Source organism: Corythoichthys intestinalis, chromosome 4 (assembly GCF_030265065.1).
Source record: "Corythoichthys intestinalis isolate RoL2023-P3 chromosome 4, ASM3026506v1, whole genome shotgun sequence".
Lineage (NCBI taxonomy): Eukaryota > Metazoa > Chordata > Actinopteri > Syngnathiformes > Syngnathidae > Corythoichthys > Corythoichthys intestinalis.
This window is the reverse complement of record NC_080398.1, coordinates 53,289,114-53,312,928: the sequence shown is the minus strand read 5'-3', so window position 1 is coordinate 53,312,928 and position 23,815 is coordinate 53,289,114. Positions and strand designations below refer to the sequence as shown.

At 39.9% G+C, this 23,815-nt stretch overlaps 1 protein-coding gene across 2 annotated transcripts; it reads right to left on the bottom strand.

Annotated features, from left to right (window-relative positions):
• Positions 1 to 3,079: 3,079 nt before the first annotated feature.
• On the bottom strand, positions 3,080 to 7,971 carry LOC130915142 (uncharacterized). Of its 2 annotated transcripts, none has more exons than XM_057834940.1 (6): positions 7,377 to 7,971; positions 7,232 to 7,303; positions 7,002 to 7,120; positions 6,835 to 6,883; positions 4,393 to 4,487; positions 3,080 to 4,279 (listed from the first exon to the last, which is right to left on the bottom strand). In XM_057834940.1, the coding sequence occupies exons 1-6, from the start codon at positions 7,419 to 7,421 to the stop codon at positions 3,607 to 3,609; spliced, it is 1,053 nt and encodes a 350-aa protein (XP_057690923.1). In that variant the 5' UTR covers positions 7,422 to 7,971; the 3' UTR covers positions 3,080 to 3,606. The 2 variants fall into 2 exon arrangements, with proteins under 2 accessions (XP_057690923.1, XP_057690924.1); XM_057834941.1 differs by having other exon boundaries at positions 7,002 to 7,087.
• Positions 7,972 to 23,815: the final 15,844 nt, after the last annotated feature.

Sequence of the window (23,815 nt, the reverse complement as noted above, 5' to 3'; positions counted from 1 at the left end):
GCATTCTGGGAGTGGTAGTTTTTTCCCAATTTAAATATTGTTTTATGTTTAACCCTTTCAGGGACAGTGGTCACTACAGCGGACAGCGATTTAACAGTTGCTTTTTCCTTTATGAATATAATAAAAACATCTAAGACCGTTAACCCCCTTAATATGGCAAGTGACTATTTCTGGTAGTTAAAAAAAAAATACCGTAATAGTAGTTATTAATACATTCATTCATTCATTCATTCATTTTCCATGCCGCTTATTTTATTAAATAATATTAATCAGTGTAATGATTGATGTAATGTAATCAAAGTTTTTTTTTTCATATTTTTTTCATAATCATACACTTATAAATGATTAATAGATGAATGAAATGTTTATAAAAAGCCGCTTATTTTATTAAATAATATTAATCAGTGTAATGATTGATGTAATGTAATCAAAGTTTTTTTTTTCATATTTTTTTTCATAATCATACACTTATAAATGATTAATAGATGAATGAAATGTTTATAAAAACTAAATTAATGAAATAAAAATATATAAATGCAGAAATACACACTGGTGGCAGCCCCAAGTAACACTCTAAATATTTTTTTCTATACAGTCATTAAGTCATTCCATGCCATTTATGGCAATAGACGTCCAATTTAAACTGAGAAGACTGGCTCCTGCTTATCTATCAGTGCCACTGACAGCGAATGAACGTTCGACCCTCCCCGTCAAAATGAATTGGACATCTAGCGTCATCCATAGTAGGCAATGAGCAGAGGCGTCGCGTCCCATTAGGCAAACCAGGCAATTGCCTAGGGCCCCCAGCCAGCAGGGGCCCCAGAGGGCCAACAGATTTAGCACACGCAGCTTTACTGCCATTGAAAGCCTTGTGTCTGAGTTCAATGATGGAGCCCCTTCACTCGCTCTACACCCACCCCCTCACTCAGAGTGAGAGTGAGCGGCGATTTGGCTTTTTTTTAATTGGCGTATATCCAAAATGAAGAGAAGTTATCCTTCTGGAAGCGACAACAAAAAAAAGCAGAAGAGGAGAAAAGGAAGCAAGACAACGGTGAGTGTATTTTGTTACTGTAGTTTTATGTCCTAATATAGTAGAAGCCGGGCACTTTGAGTGTCCTAAAAAGCGCTCTATGAGACAGAGGCGTTATTATACTTTTACTAAATATGCTATTGCGCCAAGTCCAACTGTCCCCCTTACTTCCACACGCTCAAAGGGCCCCATGTTGCTTGTTGCCTGGGGCCCCCGGAGACCCTTGCTACGCCTCTGGCAATGAGTCAAATGAGTGCCCCGCAAGCAACCATTGAAATTAATTTCAAGCAAGATACAGTGGTATGTAAAAGTATCTGAACCTTTTGGAATTTCCCACATTTTTGCATAAAATCACCATCATATGTGATGTGGTCTTTGTCAAAATCACACAGATGTAAAAACTGTCTGCTTTAACTAAAACCACCCAAACATTTATAGTTTTTCATATTTTAATGAGGATAGCATGCAAACAATGACAAACGGGGGAAAGAAGCAAGTGAACCCTCTGCCTAAGGAGAATTAGGCCTAAAGAGTAATTGAAACCATTTTTTTACCAAACAATTTAAGTCCAGCGTGTGCCCAATCAATGATGAGTGGTTTAAAGCTGCCCTGCCAACTATAAAACACACGCCTGGTGAGAATTGTCTTGATGAGAAGCATTGTCTGATGTACATTATGGCTCTGTCAAAAGAGCTGTCTGAAGACCTGCGATCAAGGATTGTTGATTTGTATAAAGCTGGGAAAGGATACAAAACCATATCTAAAAGTCTGGGTGTTCATCTATCGACAGTCAGAGAAGTTGTCTACAAATGGAGAGTTTGGCACTGTTGCTTCTCTCCCAAGGAGTGGCCGTCCACCAAAGATGACGCCAAGAGTTCAGCGCAGAATCCTCAGAGAGGTAAAAAAAACAACCCTAGAGTGCCAGCTAAAGACTTACAGAAATCACTGGCGCAGTCCAATATCTCTGTGCACACATCAACTATATGTAAAACTATGGCTAAAAGGGTGTTCATGGGAGGACTCCACAGAGGAAGCCATTGCTGTCTAAAAAAACATTGTTGCTCGTTTAATATTTGCAAAAAGGCAATTGGATACTCCACAGAAGTTTTGGCAAAATATTTTGTGGACTATGAAACCAAAGTTGAATTGTTTGGGAGTAAAACACAATGTCATGTGTGGAGGAAAAAGTGGAACAGCTCACCAACATCAACACCTCATCTCCTCCGTGAAGCATGGTGGAGGGAGCATCATGATTTGGGGCTGTTTTGCAGCCTCTGTACCTGGACAACTTGCAATCATTAATGGAAGAATGAATTCAAAAGTTTATCAGGATATTTTGCAGGAAAACCTGAGGCCATCTGTCGGACAGTTGAAGCTAAAAAGAGGATAGATGCTGCAACAAGACAATGGTCCAAAACACAGAAGTAAATCAACTTCGAATGGTTTCAGAAGAACAAAGTACACCTTCAGGAGTGGCCAAGTCAAAGTCCAGACTTGAACCCATTGAGATGCTGTGGCATGACCTAAAGACAGTGATTCATGCCAGACATCCCAGGAATCTGACAGAAGTACAGCAGTTTTGTAGAGAAGAATGGGCCAAGATTAGTCCTGATCGATGTGCCAGACTCATCAGTCATTGGGCACACACCTGACTTAAATTGTGATAAAAATACATTTCAATTGCTCTTTAAGTCTCCTTTGTCAGAGTTCACTTACTTATTTTTCCACCTTCTGTCATTGTTTGCATGCTATCCTCATTAAAATATGAAAACCTATAAATGTTTGGGTGGTTTTAAAGCAGACACTGTTTTTTTTTTCATATGTGTGATTTTGACAAAGATCAGATCAGATTTGATGGTGATATTATGCAGAAATGTGAAATTCCAAAAGGTTCAGATACTTTTTCATACCACTGTACATAAGTATGTATCGTTAAATTGTGAGTTAGGATGGCTCCTGACTGTAATTCCTTCTCTTTAACATGAAACCAGATTAATAATATACTCAATGGTATGGAAAATAACAACCAAGATGCAAAAATGTGTCTAAAACAATTTTACTGAACATGTGGATGTGAATAAGTAAAAACAAAACCAATTAATATTCATTTTGTTGAAGTGGCAAAAACATACAATAATTACACTTATGTACAATACATTTGAATAGGTAAGAATCAGGTAAGGCAAATAAAATATGTGATTTTCCGTTGCAATCTGGATGGAAGGAACCTTAAATCACCTACCGCTTCCAATACTAGTTAAAACTTCTTTTATACAACTAGCTACCGTAAATGACATTTTTACTTTTCCCCAAGCATACTGTCCTTTAGTGTAAAGTGCAGGACACGAAATAGGGGCTCAAAGTTATGCTAGGAATTGTTTGGTAATGCAATATAAGAGGCAGGACTCCTCCTGTCTAAAAAAGTGTCACATTTAACACCTAAGATCACTGCCAACACCTCTTTATCTGTGTGCTGCAGCCAAGACACATCAAATTATTTTCACAAGGCAATGTCACACAATGGTCACAATTGTGTCCTAAAGGCAAAGCTCAAACTATATTTCATTGTCAGTTGCTCATGATCTTAGTCTACACTTTTTTAAAAACGGAATTTGCATCCAGTTTGAGATGTCACTGAAGATGCTCGGCTTCATTGTATTCACATGATTGCTTGAAGGAACCACTTGAGCTATTGATAAATCCACAGTTTCTTCAATGACGTTGTCGTCTTCTTCGTTGACTGGTTTTTCGACCGAGTTGTCGTCATCTGTTGAAGCTGTTTCTGAGGCTGAGGACACGTCAGGGGATGGTGAAGGTGGCAGGGGTAAAAAGAGAGAAGAGAGTGCACCGATTTCTTCAACTGTGACATCCCTTATGGTCGTTAAGAACTCTGGTTGAAAGCTGTGAATGTTCTCCACCAGGTCATCCGGTGTGAAAGCCTGTCTCACTTTTTCCTGGATAGACAGGACCAAATTGTCTCTAACGCAGTTGGAGAATTGGATGTAGATGGAGGACATTGTCTGGGAGACGCGGTCCACAACAGCCTGCGTCACTCCGACAGCCATTTTGCTAAGATATCGGGATGGCATGGTAAAGGCTGGGCCTGGTGCGGGCAACCAAAAGATCTGCAGGACTTTTGGAAGAACTTTTATCACCATGTCACGCAGGCTGAGTAAATTATCAGAGGTGTCCTCTTGCTTCTTCAGGATGTCAACCAACTGCTCTGCTTTGCGAAAGATCCGAGTATGCCTGGAGTTTAGAATGATAAAACCACATATTAATACATGTGTTTGACGGAGACTGCATCACCCATCATTAATATTGCAAATGAGGTGATGAAAATGTGTTTCGGAGGAACTTACTTAAGTTGGAGAGGGATCATTTCAGGAGATACGAGGAGCCTTCTGGCTTCAAACTCAATGTCTCTCATTTTCATGCTTGTGTTCACCTCAAAAACCTGACAAGAACAAGATGAAACGAACACCTGTGAAGCATTTGTAGGAGTTATGCAAATTCCGATAATCAGCATTCTTATATAAATCCACTAAGTCGTTGGCTGCGATAGACGTCCAATCCATTTTGACTGGGACTGGGACCCAGTCAAATTGGATTGGAAGTCTATTGTCGTCAATGACAGTGAAACATAATCACCAAATCCCAGCCATTCCAGTTGAAATGAATTTGATGTCTTTTACTGTCGATGGCAGTCAATGGCTACGTTTACGTCTACGTTTTTCCTCAGTCCGATTGAAATCACTCATATTAAGTCAATAGGATTTGATCCGTATACATGAAGTTTAAGTAAAGGGTTTCACGCCCAGTCCGCATTTGAATGGCTCCAGCTGAATCAGATTGTATCATCCTTTTTGGCACGCGCATTGCATTAGGCCTGTCATGATAACAAATTTTAGTAGGCGAAATATTGTCTCATTAATTATTGCCGACATGCGAAATTATTGTATTTAAAAATAATAATAATAATAATTCAACCACTAAGGTATTGACAATACATCCTAATGAATCATTCATTCAAATGTGTTATATTGTTCTTCTTAAATAAAACACAACCTATATTAAAAAAATAAATATTTAAAAAAGACAAGAAAAAACACACGCGCAATGCATAACTAGTTATTTGAAAGCTAGCAAAGGGCATAATATGAAATAGGTGAGAAACCAACGCCCTTTTTGTTCTCTTCCAATTAGAGCACATCAAAAGTGTTTAATTGATCCAAAATGACTGTCATCTTGTCCTGCAAAGTGCCCATGTTAGCAAATTTGAAGCCAAATTATTCACTGCCAATCAGATTTTTCACAATGGTTGTCATTTTAAAGCTATTATTAGTGTAGAATCTAAAGTATGTGAGATTCACTCCAGAATTATATTTATACATGATGAACATGACGTGCTATTATTTTTTAAATGTTCACCGGAAGTACGTTTGCTAAGCTGCTAATAGTAAACTCTACACCTAGTAAAAAATAAATAAATTGAAGAAAAAAAAGTTCACTAGTCTATTTTCGTCATGCATGTGGTGTTAGTAATAGATGTTTTCTTTTTTTCCGCATTGTTTGCAAATGGAGCACACCATCGCAATTTTTTTGTGTGGCATTACGGCATCGTAAACATTTCACAACTAAAAGAGCTTGTAAATTTTACGCTTGAATATGTCCGGAGAAGACATCGAACCACGCCGAAAAATTATAAGCGTCCGTTTCAGAGGGGACCCGCGCGGACGATGACATCACACACAAGGCTGCCCCTTTTTGCGGAGGCGTAGTCTTTTGCGCCTTAAACGTAGTGTGAACAGGTATAAAATATTGTCCCAATTACAAGGGAAGAAAATGATCCGTTCTACTGTAGACGTAGCCTCAGTTGTCATTCACACCTGCAGACATTTACAATGGTCAGTCAACCTAACATGCATGTTTTTGGGGTGTGTTCGTAAATCAGGGTACCAGCAGAAAAGCCCACAAAAACAACTTGTAAGTGTTGAGGTAAATTCAAGTACAGGTCTGTGTGGCACGCAGCAGGTTAACAGTCACATTGTGCAGACTTAGACTCTTTAACTTAGAAACTTTAACGACTTTAACTATCAAATAGAATGTACAGTATCATGCCAGAAGACCTTTTTGAGTTAGCTGATGCGACATTGTTTTGATTTATGATATGTATTCTTTGGTTCAAACATGCTTTTCATTAAACCAGTGTATAAGTATACTTGACTTATTGAGAGTGTGTCCAGGTTGAAGTGAGTGATCTGCGTAGTTTTTATTTGAATGCAATCACGTTTGCTAGTTAAATCGTTCTGCAAATGGTACGTATGTATTGAAATTGGTCACGGTGTGATGTCACACCATGCCTTCATTTTCCCCTGGGGCCACTCAGCACTGACAAAAGCCATTTGTAGGATGCCACATCCTGGTTCTAAAATGTGTCCTAATAAGCATGCAGTATATAAATAAAGCATTATTTAATTGTATTTGCTGTGTTTTAGTACAATTCTATTGACGCTGACCAGTTTCTGTCTTTGTCACTTTCTTTCCCGTGATTCGCATTCCCACACCACTATCACTGTCTAGCCGGCCAAAAGTTGGCCTCCTTGGCTGGCACTTTTAGTTTTGTTTTTTTGTTTTTTATTAGTATTTTCTCTTATAGCTGCCACAGAGACTGAATATACAGTAGTAATTAGCTCCAAGCTATAATTTGGTGCATATCATCTATCCTCATGTAGGTTCCATACAAATTTTACAACAAAAAAAAAGACTGAAATATGTGTAATAAATTGAGAGGCTTCACTTACCAGTTTGGACTCAGCCTTAAAGCAGTCCTCGACTTCAAACTCCCAAAGCCTGCAAATACAGGACAACAAAATATCTTCATCAGGCATCTTCACTCCTCCTCAAAAGAATCGTACAGTATTTGCTGGCATAGTGTTTAAAGGCGATGTAGCTCTGCGTTTATACTTACTTTATTCTAAGTGAATTCTTTGACTCCTCCACCAGCAAATCCGCCATTGCTTCAACAGTAAATTCAGTTGGGATCAGATTCTTCTGCTGAAGTTTTAAAAATTCGATCAACAGTCCAATCTAATGAAGATAACAAGAATACTGTACTGTCAATACTGAATACTGTTCATCTTTCTGTTGAAATGTTTTGGGTTTTTTGCATTTAAACACAAACTGCAAAATTACCATTACCTGAAAATTATATGAGACGGTATTCCAGCAGGTCTGCACCGATTGCTGATACGCACGCGTGTGGAAAAACTCCTGCAAAAGGGAGAAAAAATTGCCCGGTCTAGTATAATACTGAAGTCGTAGGTTTAAATCCGAAAATACATACCATCAGAGGTTTGTAGATGCCAATGCTACCCTCAATAAAATCCATGTTGACGCTCCACCGTTCTGGCAATGACTAAACGTTTGTTTAACTGAATTGCGGCCCGAAAGAAAAAAAATAAAAATACCACAGCATTTCGCTCTTTGATCGTTGCCACGCCCCCATTTCTTTTATGTTTGTCAGGTAACGGGGTGGAGATTCTGATCGATTTAAAATTGGATGATTTGATCGGGCAGGTCGGATTAAACCGTCGTTGTCGTTGGCCAATGAAGGCGAAACCCTCAATTTTATCACAAACTACGTTTAATTGTTGATCATGTAATATAGTATTTTCTTTCATTGGTGCTACTTGGCAGCAAGGAATTACTTTCGGTTACGAATTTAGCGGCCGTCTAGTTCATGCTAGCAAGCTAGCTAGCTAAAATAAAAGCGTTAGATGACGCCAACATTTGTAGAAGAAACACGTTTTACCACTTAAAAAGCTATGGCACGACCAATTATAGATAAAAGGATTTTTAGACCTACTACGGTTCGCCAGTTAACTCGGTTTGCTCCAACAAAAGCACGCTCACGCACAAATCTTTTCTAGTTTGCTCATTACCTGCCAAGCCAATCTATGCTATTTTTACCTAGCAACTACACGACTGCAATCTGATTGGATAAAGGTAAAAAACAAGCTAAGATTTTTTTTTTTTTTGAATTTATATCAGTGGTTCTTAACCTTGCTAAAGGTACCTTACAAGTTTCACAGGCGCATTCACCGAACCCTTCGGAATTTCATATTATAGCCATTTTTTTTAATTATTTTTTTTTTAATTCAGAACTGATAATCTCAGGGAATTCCTGTTCAAATTTTCTCCAGATTTAGAATTTACTACAAATAATTTTGCCTTTTGCTGTTGATTTTCACGTTAGTTCACACTGTTCCTTTTTTTGCTTTCATGTCCACATTCTCATTTTACTGTCGCATCCTTGCATCACATACTATTTTTCGTGGCGTAAAATGAAGCAAAAGTTTTTGTTTTGTTTTCTAATTATCTACGCAGTTCACGTTGTCTGTAGATCTGTTATAGTACTGTACTTCCTCATACCAAGTGTCAGTCAACCTTCCACTGGACAAACCAATTTCTACTCCCATTAGATATAGGGCTAGCAGTTGAAAGAAATGGAATAAAGCCTGTTAATTAAGGGCAACCCATTCCAAAACCTGGTCTAAAACGCCAAATTGCCTCGATTTAGCCTGCGTACAAAATAGGACTCTGCGTTTCTTAAGCTTCACCGAATCCCTGGGGTTCGATCGAACCCTTGCCTGATATACCAGACTCACCGCTGTTCCAGCAATTGAGTCTGGCGACCGTCCGGCGGATCCAATTCCGAGGGCGGAGCAAGCCACAGCAAACAGACAGCGGAGTGGACCAATCAGCGACGGGCAGGCGTGACGTTGTTAAAGCGACAAGTAATTAACGTGAGGGGCGAATGGAGAAGTTTATTCAACATGGCTAGCAGGAGCCATGTTGACTGTTGTCAGTGACTTGTTTCGATGTGTTTTTGGTCATTTAAAACTGGTTTTACTGCGGATTGGAACATTATTCTCGGCTCTCCCGTTCGCCATCTGTGTTGTTGTAGAGACGACTTTCAAGCAAGCGTGACATTACTCGTTAAGAACACGTCACGCAAATAAACGAATCTGATTGGACGGTTGATTTTGTATCTTACTCAAGAGGCCGTTAATGGGCTGGGTCCCAGACTTTCTCACAGTGTTTGAAAAATACAGGGAGAATAGTCTGGCTGTGCCAGGCAAATCGAACCCCAGTTAAGAACCAATGATCTATATGTAAGTATTTTAATTTTGTTACATCAACTAATCAACCATATATATATATATCAGAGGTTGCGCTAGACTTTTTCGTTGTCTGTCATTTTGACTGACAGGGTCATAAAAATCCGGTCATAATCTATTTTTACCCATCACTTAAATTTTTAAAATGATGATAATGACATTGTGGTGACCCTTTGTTTGGCATAATTCACCTTCCGTACTTGTGTGTCCATTTGGCCGAGCACGTTACCGGCTACGACAGTCACGTGACAGAGACACTTAAGAGCCGCGCGCGGTCCCCTCACTATCCACTCGCTCTCGCTATATGATTGGCCGAAGAGTCGAAATGCTCTCCCGTGAAATGCCTGTTTAAAAATGTTCCCGTTGTTACTTCTTGCGTTCGCTTATAAGTGCCCATTTAAAAAGGAAAAGCGATGGATGATACTACACACAGAGCATATTATTAACAAATGTTAAAGTTGTATAATCATATAGCGAGAATAAGGAACGTCACTGACAAGCGCAGGCCCCCGCGAGTGGATAGTGAGGGGTCTAGGATAGTGCGCCTACAGCTAACAAGACTCTTAACATTGCATACCGCTTCAACATATTCAATAGTATTTAGTTTTCATTCATTTTAAATTGATATTCTGTCCGAACAAGCTTAACAGGGAATCCACACCGTGCCATCACACATCAAGCAGATGAATATGTAACTTTTTCTCCGCAGTGACAAAAACAGCTGACTGTGGCCCCAGTAGTTAGGTAGCCTACCATATGGAACAATGAAATTAACAGTTCACCTGCTGTGGCCTGAACGTAGTCTCACACTTTCCTCCTGGTGCGCATGGACTTGAATTGCGTGCCCGCTTGTGCAGTCCCTGTTTTTTCACCTGTTAGGTCTAAACTTACTTGTATCTAGCAAAATAATAAAGACCTAGAGGAGGACGAAGACAAGGATCATATAGGAGACAGTGATAAGGCTTTACGCTGGCGGCCGTCAGGAGAAAAGGTTGATGCGGAGCGAGTAGCTCACAACAAGCTTATCTAACCTAACCCCTGAGGAGCGCAGCCTTTTATTGAGAATAGAAACATTATGGTGACGTCTACTGAAAACAGAAACATTATGGTGACGTCTACTGAAAAAGGAAACATTATGGTGACGTCTACTGAAAAAGGAAACATTATGGTGATGTCTACTGAAAACAGAAACATTATGGTGACGTCTACTGAAAAAGAAAACATTATGACTCTTTTCATTGTGTAAGCACTAAAGCACAAGTGAATAGACTGTTACATGAGAAAACATAATCATAACACCTAGTTTTAAACACACATAATTGCAATAACTATTGTAAATATTGTGAATATTGTTAATACTGTTATTGTGAATATTGTTAATACTGTTATTGTGCAAAAGCATTAAAGCACATCTCACACACCTCTTTTATCAACACCATCGTTGTTTTGGGGCTTTTTGAAGAAACTTCGGACACTCAGTTGCCTTGACATTTTTCAGAGTAAGGCCAACGACGTCATGCATCAACAGAGACAATAGCTAATTAATATGCTCACTTGCCACCCTGTGGTCTGGGGTGTGAATTGCAACCGGTCAAAATGACGGATGGACTTCAGTTTTTTCCGTCACCGTTTTAAAAAATCGGTCAACGACGGAAAATATTCGGTTAACGCGACCCCTGATATATATACATATATATATATATATACACTCACCGGCCACTTTATTAGGTACACCATACTAGTAACGGGTTGGACCGCCTTTTGCCTTCAGAACTGCCTCAATTCTTCGTGGCATAGGCATAAGGTGCTGGAAGCATTCCTCAGAGAGTTTGGTCCATATTGAGATGATGGCATCACACAGTTGGTGATTTGAGTGACTTTGAACGTGGCATGGTTGTTGGTGCCAGAAGGGCTGGTCTGAGTATTTCAGAAACTGCTGATCTACTGGGATTTTCACGCTCAACCATCTCTAGGGTTTACAGAGAATGGTCCGAAAAAGAAAAAATACCCAGTGAGCGGCAGTTCTGTGGGCGGAAATGCCTTGTTTGATGCCAGAGGTCAGAGGAGAATGGCCAGACTGGTTCGAGCTGATAGAAAGGCAACAGTGACTCAAATAACCACCCGTTACAACCAAGGTAGGCAGAAGAGCATCTCTGAATGCACAGTACGCCGAACTTTGAGGCAGATGGGCTAGAGCAGCAAAAGACCACGCCGGGTGCCACTCCTTTCAGCTAAGAACAGGAAACTGAGGCTACAATTTGCACAAGCTCATCAAAATTGGACAATAGAAGATTGGAAAAACATTGCCTGGTCTGATGAGTCTCGATTTCTGCTGCGACATTCGGATGGTAGGGTCAGAATTTGGCGTCAACAACATGAAAGCATGGATCCAACCTGCCTTGTATCAACGGTTCAGGCTGGTGGTGGTAGTGTAATGGTGTGGGGAATATTTTCTTGGCACTCTTTGGGCCCCTTGGTACCAATTGAGCATCGCTGGAACGCCACAGCCTACCTGAGTATTGTTGCTGACCATGTCTCTCCCTTTATGATCACAATATACCCAACTTCTGATGGCTACTTTCAGCAGGATAATGCGCCATGTCATAAAGCTGGAATCATCTTAGACTGGTTTCTTGAACATGACAATGAGTTCACTGTACTCAAATGGCCTCCACAGTCACCAGATCTCAATCCAATAGAGCATCTTTGGGATGTGGTGGAATGGGAGATTCGCATCATGGATGTGCAGCCGACAAATCTGCAACAACTGTGTGATGCCATCATGTCAATATGGACCAAACTCTCTGAGGAATGTTTCCAGCACCTTGTTGAATCTATGCCACTACTAGCATGGTGTACCTAATAAAGTGGCCGGTGAGTGTATATATATATATATATATATATATATATATATATATATACATGTAACGAACGCGGAACTTCCACGCCTGATACAGCGGCAAGGAGGAGGCTTGAAGAGGCTTTCGGTACTCACCAGAGTTTATTTAAAAACAATAAAACAAGCTAAAAACAGGTTAAAAGAGGGTTGCCTCGGTCCCAGCTAGGGCAGGGCGGTGTGGCGTTTATATCACCCCTGGACGGAGGACACTGCTCCATGGTTCAGCATGCACGGCAAACGGAAAAAAACACAACAAGGAAAAGTCACTGCAAACCACAAAAATCGATACACCTGAGCAGGCCTCCAGGGGATTGAGCCTAACCCTAAGGCCAAGCTGGGCCACCCCTCAAAGTGTCTCAAAAAAAAGTTAAAAACAGTGATAAAAAGAGATTAAAAAAAAAACAATAAAAATGCATCCACCCTTCATTTAGTACTCTTCCCTCGGTGCGGAGTCCGTCCGCGAAGCGGGACCTCCCTATGTCCTCTCCCAATGCCGCACTTATAGCTGCCACATGTTCTGCTACACCAATCCACCTACCCAGGTGTTAATCAAGGTGATTGGGAGCACCTGGGGGGGAAAGGTTCAGACAGGCTTGTCCTTTCACGCCCCCCTTAGTACGTTACATATATATATGTAGAGAGAGAGAGAGAGAGGTGGGTAGAGTAGCCAAAAAATTTACGCAAGTAAGAGTAAAGGTATTCTTCAAAAAAATACATTCAAGTACAAGTAAAAAAGTATTTGGTGAAAAAAAATACTCAAGTAATGAGTAACATTTTGAGTAACTTTATAAGCGATGGTATTTTTTTCTCAGCACAAAGTAATGTATATGAATTGTTATTTTTATAATACTGTACCAGAGGTGGGTAGAGTAGCCCAAATTTTTTCTCAAGTAAGAGTAGCGTTACTTCAAAATAATATTACACAAGTAAGAGTTGTTAGGGTCTGCGAATGCAGAAAACAAGGTTGACTCCCATAACAGACAACAAGAGTGGCGCATACACGGATTTATTGTAACCAAACTAAAACACGTGATCGCTAACAATAGGTAACAAAAACGGTCCGTGACAAGTAAGTCGACGGAGATCACTATAAATAACCCGAGGGTAAACCAAGGTGATAAAGATAACACAAATACATTCATAATCTGCACAAGGTAGAGGCTACTAAACGAAGGCGGCAGACAAACAAATCAAGGCAAGGCGGAACTAGCCTATTGCAAAATAACCAGCTCGAGACTGCTAGAACGTCCAATGGCGACCAGCAAGGTAATATCTCGGCACCCTTCTCCCGGATGGCCAACTTTTATGTGCTACCTCTGATGAGCTGGGATTAGCTGCAGGTGCGACGTCGGCAGCTGGCTCTGCAAAAAAACAAAATCTGACCAGCAGCAGAACGCGACAAGAGTAAAAGTCATCCAAAAAATGTACTCAAGTACAAGTAAAAAAATATTTGGGGAAAAGAATATTCAAGTAATGAGTAACAATGTGAGTAACTGCTTACATTTTTTTTTTTTAAATAGTATTTTTTTTTTTTCTTGGCACAAAATTTGAATGAACTGTTGTTATAATGATACTGTTCAATAACCCATTACATAACCACATTAAGCCAAAGAAATACAACAACAACGTCAAAAAAAAAAAAAAAAAAAAATCATTGAACTCTGGCGAGAGAAAAAAAAATGACAGAAATGAAGCATTATTCATCCAAATAGCACAAGTGCCCTCTAGTGGAGAAAATAGTTCCTAGTTTGAATATTGAATAGTTCCTTCATAGTTACTATTATGAAATTGAAAGGATCATATCTCTGGTTTTCCCTTGGCAAATAAAAACAGGGAGAGAGGTTTAAATCCGTGCTTTCGAGTCATGTTGACAGCAGCTCTCCATGTCAAATACTTCATTTTTTACAGAACTTTAAAGACGGCCCATGATTGAACAGTCTGATGAGATCATAGAACAGGAAGCTTGCGTCTGATTGATGTAATGGAGTCATGGTGAAATTGGTAGAGCTACTCTTGGCATCACTGGCAAAAACTAATAAATCTAATAGGTCGAATAAAGAGGAAAAATGTAGACTCTTGTGTAGTCCCAAGTAGAAAAGTAATAGTTTTTTTCTTCACAAATCTAGTCAAGTAAAAGTAAAAAGTATGGCTCAGTAAAACTACTCTTAGAAGTATTTTTTTCTCAAAAAGCAACTTAAGTAAATGTAACACGTTACTACCCACCTCTGACTATAACCTATTACATAACCGCAATAAGCCAAAGAAATACAATTTTTTAAAAAAAACCATTGAATTATGGTGAGGAAAAAATATACAGACCTCAAACATCTTTTGTCCAAACAGCATGAGTGCCCTCTAGTGGGAAAAAAAATAGTTCCTGGTTTGAATAGTAAATAGTTCCTTCAAAGTTCCTATTATGAAAGTAAAAGGATCTTATCTCCAGTCTTCCATGGTCAATCGGTACCAAACAAAAACTGGGAGAAGAGGTTAAAATCTGCACTTTCGAGTCATGTTGAGGGCAGCACTCTATGTCAAATGGTTCATTTTTTACGGTTCTTTAAAGACACCACGTGAATGAACATGCCGGCGTGATCATAGAACGGCAAGCTTGAGTCTGATTGGTATACTGGAGTCCTGTGATTACTGTTGCGACGTCTTATTGGTGAAACTGGTAGAACTACTGTTGGCATCACTGGCAAAATAAAAAAAATAAAAAAATGGTGATATGTACAGTAGAAAAAAGAGAAAAATGTAACAACTCGTGTAGCCAAAGTAGTAGTAGTAAGAGTAGCGTTTCTTCTTCACAAATCTACTCAAGTAAAAGTAAAACGTATGGCTTAGTAAAACTACTCTTAGAAGTACATTTTTCTCAAAATGTTACTCAAGTAAATGTAACGTGTAACTATCCACAGATATGTGCATATATACAGTATATACATCTCAACTCTCAAAATAGGATGCCTATACTTTGTGGTATTTCTGGTATTTTTGTGTCCTACACTGAACTAAGGTAAAACAAGCTCTGCTTTTTATTGTTTGCTTGTATCAATGATCTATCAAACAAAATCCACTAATCAAACACATCCTGATTTTTCTGATGATAATATCCAAGGTTCCTTCACTGCAAATTTTTAATTGAAATGTTAGCCAATACATGAAATAAGCTCAGTTTCTTTGTTTGAAAAAGAGCCTCTTGCCATTGTTGAAGCTCACCAAGTAAAATTATGTGAAATTGGGTCTAGTGAGCATACATGGCAATTGACAGGCAGGTGTCATCGCCTCAAAGCAGGCATCAGTGAGCGGCAGAGGTTCTGCTACTGTCAACATTCTGTTCTGGTCCACTGTGCCACATACATGTGCACATGGTCGAGCACACTCCAATGCAAACGAAGATGGACGCAAATTTGGTGACACTCAGCCTGTTCACCAAGGTGGGTGGGTGCATTTAGCACAATACAGCACTGTATTTTTGTATCTGAAATATTTTTCATTCATTTCTAAGAGAAAAAGCAACAATTACCTCTTAAAATCTTTTACTTGTATGACCACACACATACAGGAGTGCACATGCTATCATTAAGGCTCTACTAAGAAACTTATATTATAAACTGTATACAGTATATGTACCTGTATATATATATATATATATATATATATATATATATATATATAGTGCCTTGCAAAAGTATTCAGCCCCCTTGAACCTTGCAACCTTTCGCCACATTTCAGGCTTCAAACATAAAGATATAAAATTTTAATTTTTTGTCAAGAATCAACAACAAGTGGGACACAATCGTGAAGTGGAACAAAATTTATTGCATAATTTAAACTTTTTTAACAGATAAAAAACTGAAAAGTGGGGCATGCAATATTATTCGGCAGCCTTGCGTTAATACTTTGTAGCGCCACCTTCTGCTCCAATTACAGCTGCAAGTCGCTTGGGGTATGTTTCTATCAGTTTTGCACACCGAGAGACTGACATTCTTGCCCATTCTTCCTTGCAAAACAGCTCGAGCTCAGTGAGGTTAGATGGAGAGTGTTTGTGAACAGCAGTCTTCAGCTCTTTCCACAGATTCTCGATTGGATTCAGGTCTGGACTTTGACTTGGACATTCTAACACCTGGATACGTTTATTTTTGAACCATTTCATTGCAGATTTGGCTTTATGTTTTGGATCATTGTCCTGTTGGAAGATAAATCTCCGTCCCAGTCTCAGGTCTTGTGCAGATACCAACAGGTATACCAACATCTTCCCGTCAATTTTAACCATCTTCCCTGTCCCTGCTGAAGAAAAGCAGGCCTAAACCATGATGCTGCCACCACCATGTTTGACAGTGGGGATGGTGTGTTCAGGGTGATGAGCTGTGTTGCTTTTAAAAAGTTCAAAGTTAAAAAGTTAAAAAGAAAGTTCAATTTTGGTTTCATCTGACCAGAGCACCTTCTTCCACATGTTTGGTGTGTCTCCCAGGTGGCTTGTGGCAAACTTTAAACAAGACTTTTTATGGATATCTTTGAGAAATGGCTTTCTTCTTGCCACTCTTCCATAAAGGCCAGATTTGTGCAGTGTACGACTGATTGTTGTCCTATGGACAGACTCTCCCACCTCAGCTGTAGATCTCTGCAGTTCATCCAGAGTGATCATGGGCCTCTTGGCTGCATCTCTGATCAGTTTTCTCCTTGTTTGAGAAGAAAATTTGGAAGGACGTCCGGGTCTTGGTAGATTTGCAGTGGTCTGATGCTCCTTCCATTTCAATATGATGGCTTGCACAGTGCTCCTTGAGATGTTTAAAGCTTGGGAAATCTTTTTGTATCCAAATCCGGCTTTAAACTTCTCCACAACAGTATCTCAGACCTGCCTGGTGTGTTCCTTGGTTTTCAGAATGCTCTCTGCACTTTAAACAGAACCCTGAGACTATCACAGAGCAGGTGCATTTATACGGAGACTTGATTACACACAGGTGGATTCTATTTATCATCATCGGTCATTTAGGACAACATTGGATCATTCAGAGATCCTCACTGAACTTCTGGAGTGAGTTTGCTGCACTGAAAGTAAAGGGGCCGAATAATATTGCACGCCCCACTTTTCAGTTTTTTATTTGTTAAAAAAGTTTAAATTATCCAATAAATGTTGTTCCACTTCACGATTGTGTCCCACCTGTTGTTGATCCTTGACAAAAAAATTAAATTTCATATCTTTATGTTTGAAGCCTGAAATGTGGCGAAAGGTTGCAAGATTCAAGGGGGCCGAATACTTTTGCAAGGCACTGTATATGATAGGCCGGTAGTTGGATGGTACTGTATGACAGTCCTCATCATGAAGGACCCCCAGAAGGGAACAGTACCATCCAACTACCGGCCTATCACCTGCCTCAGCACCACATGGAAGCTCCTATCAGGCATCATATCGGCTAAAATGAGCAGGCACATGGAGCAATACAGGCACAGGGAACAGAAAGGGATTGGCAATAACACCAGGGGAGCCAAGCACCAACTACTGGTGAACAGGGCAGTCGCCAGAGACTGCAAGGCCAGGAGCACCAACCTGTGCACTGCCTGGATTGACTACAAGAAAGCCTATGACTCAATGCCACACACATGGATACTGGAATGCTTGAAGCTGTATAACATCAACAGGACACTAAGGACCTTCCTCCAGAACTCAATGGGGCTGTGGAAGACAACCCTAGAAGCCAGCTCAAAGCCAGTTGCACATGTGAGCATCAAATGCGGTATCTACCTAAGAGATGCTCTGTCACCCCTGCTGTTCTGCATAGGCCTAAACCAGCCAGCCAGATCATCACCAAGAGTGGTTTCGGGTACCAGTTCCGAAGTGGAACAACCATCAGTCACCTCCTCTAAATGGATGATATCAAGCTGTATGCCAAGAACAAGAGTGATATCGACTCCCTGATTCACCTCATGAGAATATACAGCAAGACATCGGGATTTCATTCGGGCTAGATTAGGGCTGCAGCTATCGAATATTTTAGTAATCGACTGAAAATTCTATTGATTAATCGAGCAATCGGATAAAACATATTTTTAGGTGAAGAGCAATTATGAATATACATGAGAAAACGACATTTCATCTAGTATTGAATATTGAATTGTCTTTATTTTTGATGTACATTGTTGAAAACAGCCAACAATTGCATCTCAGATGTAACTAGAATTTAAAAAAAAAAAAAAAAAAAGACTAATTCACTGCTTTCACTCAAAAAACTTTTAGATCTTATTAAAATATATGTATATATATATTTCTTACCTAAAAATGCCATTACGCTTGATAACACACATCACTTAAAAGTTAGGATTTTTTCCCCACGTGTTTCAATTGAATTTCTATTTGTGTCAAGCTATTTTTAAGTTCAAGTTAAGTTTTAAGTTAGTCTAAACTGTAAGTCCTGATAGGATTTAGTTTTTGCAGTGTTCAAAATAAATGTATGATACAGGCTGTATGTATTAGAGCACATTAGGGACCAGTGCTACTTGGTGTTTTATCCAGCAATGACTACTGAGCTAAAATTGATAGTTAGCAATATTGAGTTTTTATTTTACACCCTCTTCACTCCACAACGCTATGTTATGTTTAAGCCTGTATGTAAGACACGTTAGCCACGCATCGACAGTGGTCATAATTAATAGAAACCTAGCCCTCTGCAGGGCTAACGTTACGTGAGCTAGTGACAGTAATGTTAATCTTATTTATTAGCGCTCTTTATTAGCGCTTAGCGCTTTACTGCTTTAAGATGGCGGCTGTTTACTAACGCCGCTGACTGTCATTTCGCATCTAGTTCAACATACATGTGATCTCTATGAGACGCATCACACGCTACCTGCTACCAACGTAGCATCATGCGGGCTAGTTTTTAGCAACGTCGGCGTCTTTTGTAGCAAGTGTCGGCTGCAGTAAGTTTTTTTGCTTCTTCCTCTACGCACGTGACATCAGCGCGTTGTCCCGCATTAAAAGTAGTCCGAGCAAAACGTGAGGCTTAGAGCTGTCAAAATAAACAATTACTCGAGGTGAATAAAATTACTCAGATCAGTTTTTAAACTCGAGTTACTCGAGTTGCTCAAGTATTCGTTTCAGCTCTAATATTTTGTATTTGAAGTATATTTTTTGTTCAACTTTCACACTACTTTCTGTAGGCAACAAAACTTTTGTCTTGCCAAAATTTGAACTTTATGTCTTCATGAAATGATCAATCTTTTTTCGGTGAAACAAATATATTTTTGTACATTCAACATAATTTTGGAGGGTCTTAGCTTTCATATGAGCCATTTCTGAAACCAGTTGAATAATTAAAAGTAGGGCTGCAGCTAGTCGATTAATCGATGAACTAGTTAGTTTGAATAATCGAGTAATCGGATAACGAACATGAAAAATTAAAAATACCTGAGCTGAGCCTCAAACGGTATAAAAAAAATAATAAATGATCTATGTACAACAAAATAGAAATTGGCTAATTTACAAAAAAAAAAGTCCGCCAGCCTAAATGCTATAAAATGCTGACGTTTTTTTTTTTTTTTTTTACAATGCTCTTAACAAACGGTTGAGACACATATTCCCACAAAAACAGCCAAATATACCTATAAAACTAAATTACGAATGTATTAAAAAACATGAACTCAAACAAAAACTTAGCTTAAGTTGGTCTTAACAGGAAGCAGTTGGATTCAGCCATGTGAAATAAGGCAGACCAGAGGGCAGTGTATCCACCCTAATCAATCAAATTTAATGCAAACACTTTCAAAATAAACATTTACAACGCCACTTTAATTAAACGAATACTCGAAGCAACAAAATTTAATTTGATTTTTTTTCTAATCGAATACTCGAGTTAATCGATTAATCGTTGCAGCACTAGACTAGATACGTGTGGGCAAATGGTATCCAGAAGAGGGAAGGTGATCTCAGCTGAAGGGGCTGAACTACCTGAAGGAAACATAACAGATGTGCAGGACAGCTACAAGTACCTGGGGGTCCCACAGGCAAATGGAAACCATGAGGAAGAAACTAGGAGGTCTGCCACAACCAAATACTTACAGAGGGTGAGGCAGCTCCTCAAGAGTCAGCTGAATGGCAAGAATAAGATCCAGGCCATTAACAGCTATGCCCTACCAGTAATCAGATACCCTGCAGGCATCGTATCCTGGCCACTGGAAGAGATGCAGGCTACCGACATAAAGACAAGGAAGCTCCTTACAATGCACGGAGGGTTTCACCCTAAGTCCAGCATCCTGAGGCTCTACACAAAGCGGAAAGAGAGAGGCCGAGGATTAGTGAGCATCAGAGTCACTATCCAGGAGGAAACTACATCCCTCCAAGACTACATCATGAAAATGGCCCCCAGTGATGACCTGCTCGGTGAATGCCTCAGGCAACAGAAGGCCAGTAAAGAGGAAGACCCTGAGGAGATATCATGGAAGGACAAGCACCTTCATGTAATGTACCACTGACAAATTGAGGGGGTAGCTGACATGGAAAAAACATACCAGTGGCTGGAAAAGGCCGGACTGAAAGACAGCACGGAGGCACTGATCATGGCAGCACAAGAACAGGCCCTAAACACAAGATCAATAGAGGCTGGGGTCTATCACACCAGACAGGACCCCAGGTGCAGGCTATGCAAAGAGGCCCCTGAGACAGTCCAGCACATCACAGCACGGTATAAGATGCTGGCAGGCAAGGCATACATGGAACGAAATAACCAAGTAGCAGGCATAGTGTACAGGAGCATCTGTGCCGAGTACGGACTGGAGACCCCGGAGTCAGGGTGAGCGACACCTCCAAAGGTAGTCGAGGATAACCGAGCCCAGATCCTGTGGGACTTCCAGATCCAGACAGACAAACTGGTGATGGCCAACCAGCCTGACATAGTGGTGGTGGATAAACATCAGAAGACGGCAGTAGTGATAGATGTAGTAATCCCGAGCGATAGCAGCATCAGGAAAAAAGAACACGAAAAGATGGAGAAATATTAAGGGTTGAAGGAAGAGCTGGAGAAAATGTGGGGAGTGAAGGCAACAGTGGTGCCAGTAGTGATCGGGACACTAGGGGCAGTAACCCCCAAGCTGAGTGCATGGCTCCAACAGATACCAGGAACAATGTCCGACATCTCCGTTCAGAAGAGCGCAATCCTCAGGACAGCTAAGGCTAGCTTCATACTACAGGTCTTAATGCACTAATCCGATTTTTTTCTCATATCTGTTTTTTTGGCGTGCCCGTTCAGACTGCCTTTGTCCATTGAGACCATTCAAGTATACGCATGCGCACTAATTCGCAGTCCGACAAGCGCTGAGCAAGACGACCCGCATGCGTAGAAGCATCAAAACAAATGACCACACATGCTGGCTGTCATCCGTCATTCCAGGGATATCATATTTTGCTTTTTAAAAAGAGGACACAAATAAAGACATAAATAATCCCAGTTTAGGCTTATATTCAAAGTATATGGATCGATAGCATGCACGCACTGTCCGTGCATGTCACATACACATACGGGCAGTTTGCCCCGACTCTCGGCCGTGTAAGCAATGTTGAAATATTGCTTATACAGTATGGAGCAGACAGAAAACCGATCATTCTCAGGCTTATCCTCAACCCATTTTAATTTTTTTATGACTGTTGTCAAGTCCGACCCTTCCTAAAAAGCCGTGTTCAAGGCAAGTTAGGCGCTAATAACGCACAGCTGCACCGCTACCGTAGCGTCTCTCGCTTTTTGATGACTTAATTGCTGCATGAATTCCGATTTGAGAGACTGGACAGTACAGACCGCCGCGACAGCCTGGAAAAATGTGGCCCAGATCGGATTTGGACCAAATACGAAAGTGACCCAGATCGGATTTGAAATGGTCCAGTTCTATGCGACTTGTCACGTTCAGACCATCAAGTTAATGCCTCACTCGAGTCGGAAAAACACGAAAAAATCGGATTCGTGCATTAAGACCTGTATTATGAACGTAGCCTAAGATCCTGCGCGGAACCCTCAAGCTCCCAGGCCTCTGGTAAGAGGACCCGACCTTGAAAGGAGGGACCATACCGCCCAGGTGGGCGAGACAATGATTTTTTTTAAAAATTTTATATGTATATATATATATATATACATATATATTGTTGTTTTTTTATGTTTATTATTATTATTATTATTATCATTAAGACTCATTCACTCGACTGAACAACATTCATTCATTCATTCCTCACATTAGGCTATTTTATATAATGGAGTCTGCTATTTTCCTAATAATATAGTCCACTCGATATTATAGTTGTGTAGTTCACTCTAGTATCTCATCACTATCACTCATCAATTATATGAAAAATATTTTTTGAACAACAAATAGGCAAGTCATTAACTTAGTCGTTGGTTGTAGATTTTTGCTGCATAATGCATCAAGTTGTTGTTTGTTTGTTTGTTTGTTGTTTTTATCAATAGGGTTTGACCTCCCTAGGGTTGCACGTCAGCTAGAGTTTATTGCATGGCTATGGGTGCACACCCTGAACTGCTTACTAACCAATTACAGACTTGCAATGTTGAAGGAAGTTGGACCACCTGCACAAAACCCACACAAGCACAAGAGACCAGGCAAAAAAAAGCATACTTTCTATACTGTAAATTAGAGCTGAAACGAGTACTCGAGCAACTCGAGTAACTCGAGTTTAAAAACTGATCCGAGTAATTTTATTCACCTCGAGTAATCGTTTATTTTGACAGCTCTAAGCATCACGTTTTGCTCGGACTACTTTTAATGCGGGGCAACGCGCTGTCACGTGCGGAGAGGAAGAAGGGAAAAAAAACAACAACCTTACCGCAGCCGACAGCCGCCACAAACGACGCCGACGTTGCTAAATACTAGCCCGCACGATGCTACATTGGTAACAGGCAGTGTCTGGCGCGTCTCATAGAGATCACATGTATGTTGAACTAGATGCACAATGACAGACTCGGCCGCGTCTGGGCAGCGTTTGTAAACTGCCGCCATCTTAAAGCAGTACAGCGCTAAGCGCTAATAAGGAGCGCTAATAAAGAGCGCTAAGCGCTAATAAATGAGATTAACGTTACTGTCGCTACTAGCTCACGGAACGTTAGCCCTGCGGAGGGCTAGGTTTCAATTAATTATGACCACTGCCGATGCGTGGCTAACGTGTCTTACTACAGGCTTTAACATAACATAGCATTGTGGAGTGATGAGGGTGTAAAATAAAAACTTAATCATGCTAACTATCAATTTTAGCTCAGTAGTCATTGCTGGATAAAACACCAAGTAGCACTGGTCCCTAATGTGCTCCAATACAGCCTGTATCATACATTTATTTTGAACACTGCAAAAACTCAAAATCCTATCAGGACTTACAGTTTAGACTAACTTAAAACTTAACTAGAACTTAAAAATGGCTTGACACAAAGAGAAATTCAATTGAAACACGTGGGAAAAAAATCCTAACTTTTAAGTGATGTGTGTTATCAAGCGTAATGGCATTTTTAGGTAAGATATATATATATATATATATATATATATATATATATATATATATATATATATATATATATATATATATATTAATAAGATCTAAAAGTTTTTTGAGTGAAAGCAGTTAATTAGTCTTTTTTTTTTTTTTTAATTCTAGTTACACCTGAGATGCAATTGTTGGCTGTTTTCAACAATATACAACGAAAATAAAGACATTGATTGACTGAA